Genomic DNA, 1849 nt, shown 5'->3' on the forward strand with positions numbered 1-1849 from the left:
ATCATTCACTGCTAATGTCTTGAACAAAAAAATTATATTGAATACCAAATAAAATTAATTTTAAAACAAAATATATAGGCAGCTACAGAAATGTGCCATACTGATAGAATAATGAATATTAAGATTTAAGAATTACTTTTTTGTTTCCATGAATTTATCTATTAGTCAAATTACTTTCTCATTTTTTGGATGATATCAAATTTTCAAAAGTTGCTTCTTTTTTATTTAAAAATAAACACTTTATTTAATGTCTTCTTTTAATATAAATTGAAAAAATGAATTTTAAGGTGAGCTGCATTTTACTTTTACTTATAAAAGAACAGACACCTGTACCTTTTATACATCATCACAAATTCTCTTCAAAGTAGATACTACATTCAAAAGATAATTTATTCTGCTCTTTGATGATTATAAATAGAGAAAAGCATCCCGGGAGAATACATTGAGTTGACCACACCAATCTTTGTTAGAATTTGCCACCTGTTACTTGTTTTAGAATTCTTACCAAAAGGATTCAACGTGGGAGATCCATTCTTATTTTACCTGTAGTTAACTTTTTACACCAGAGTTTTTCATAGCGTTTTTCATCTCTGCATTTCTCAAGGTGTATATTAAAGGATTCAACATGGGAGTGATAACTGTGAAAACCACACTTATGGGTTTATCAATAGGAAAGGTAGAAACAGGTCTGACATAAATAAAAATACAGGGAACAAAAAAGAGGACAACCACCGTGATGTGGGAGCTGCAGGTAGACAGGGCTTTGCGCCTCCCTTCCAGGCTGTAGGATTTAAGGGAGTTTAGGATGAACCCATAGGAGATCAGGAGAAGGATTAAAATGACCATACAGATTGCTCCACCATTGGCAACCACAGTGAGGCCTATAAAGTAGGTGTCAGTGCACGCAAGTTCCAGTAATGGGTACATGTCACAGATGAAGTGGTCAATGACATTAGGACCACAGAAGGGGAGATTGTACACAAAGGCAAGCTGAACCACAGAGTGTGCAAAACCTCCCACCCAGGCCACCACCAACAGGAGGATGCAAACCCGCCTGTTCATGATGCTCAAGTAGTGCAGTGGCTTACAGATGGCCACATAGCGATCATAGGCCATCACCACCAGAAGGAAGACCTCAGCACCCCCAAACAGGTGTTCTATGAAGAGCTGGCCCATGCATGCTGGGAAGGAAATTGTCTTCTTATCACAGAGTAAATCTTTAATCAGCTTGGGTGAGACGGCAGTGGAATAGACGGCATCCATGAGTGACAGATAGGCAAGGAAGATGTACATGGGGGAGCCCAAGGAGGGGCTGGCAATGACAGTCACCACAATGAGCAGGTTGCCCACCATCGTCACAATGTAGATGAGCAAAAACATGACAAATAATGCCTTTTGTCCATCAGGATCCTGGGTGAGGCCCTGGAGGACAAATTCTGTGACATTATTAATCTGTCCCATTTACTCTCCCATGAGATTTGTTTCAGAGACGAGGGTTCAGGAGAATAGGAGCTGCCATGAAATTGTGAGCAGGTCTCTGAGTTCCCTCTGTCACGAAGCACACCTTCATCTTTCTATCTTCTACAGTGGTGAAAATACAAAAATGGTTAGTAAGCATCTGTTAAAATCCTCTTCCAAGGAGCCCAGTAAGCTTTCTATAGATTATTCTATTTCTCCTAATGATTGCTTGGGATCTAAAGTTTAATGATTTTTTCTCTCAGCCTTAGTTGATACTCTATAGAGGAGAGTAGTCAAAAGCCAACAGTCATTTACATATTTAATAATGCATATTGAAAACGTGTTTCTCAACATTAATGGATAGGGAAAGATTTCCTGCTTTCCAATACCT

General features: G+C 38.6%; 1 protein-coding gene across 1 annotated transcript; it reads right to left on the reverse strand.

The window, feature by feature from the left end:
* Nucleotides 1-549: 549 nt before the first annotated feature.
* On the reverse strand, nt 550-1461 carry LOC124958993 (olfactory receptor 4A16-like). Its single transcript, XM_047517631.1, has one exon. It carries the CDS (start codon nt 1459-1461, stop codon nt 550-552), a length of 912 nt encoding a protein of 303 aa, XP_047373587.1.
* Between the last annotated feature and the right edge of the window lie 388 nt (nt 1462-1849).

Source organism: Sciurus carolinensis, chromosome 11 (assembly GCF_902686445.1).
Source record: "Sciurus carolinensis chromosome 11, mSciCar1.2, whole genome shotgun sequence".
Taxonomy (NCBI): Eukaryota; Metazoa; Chordata; class Mammalia; order Rodentia; family Sciuridae; genus Sciurus; species Sciurus carolinensis.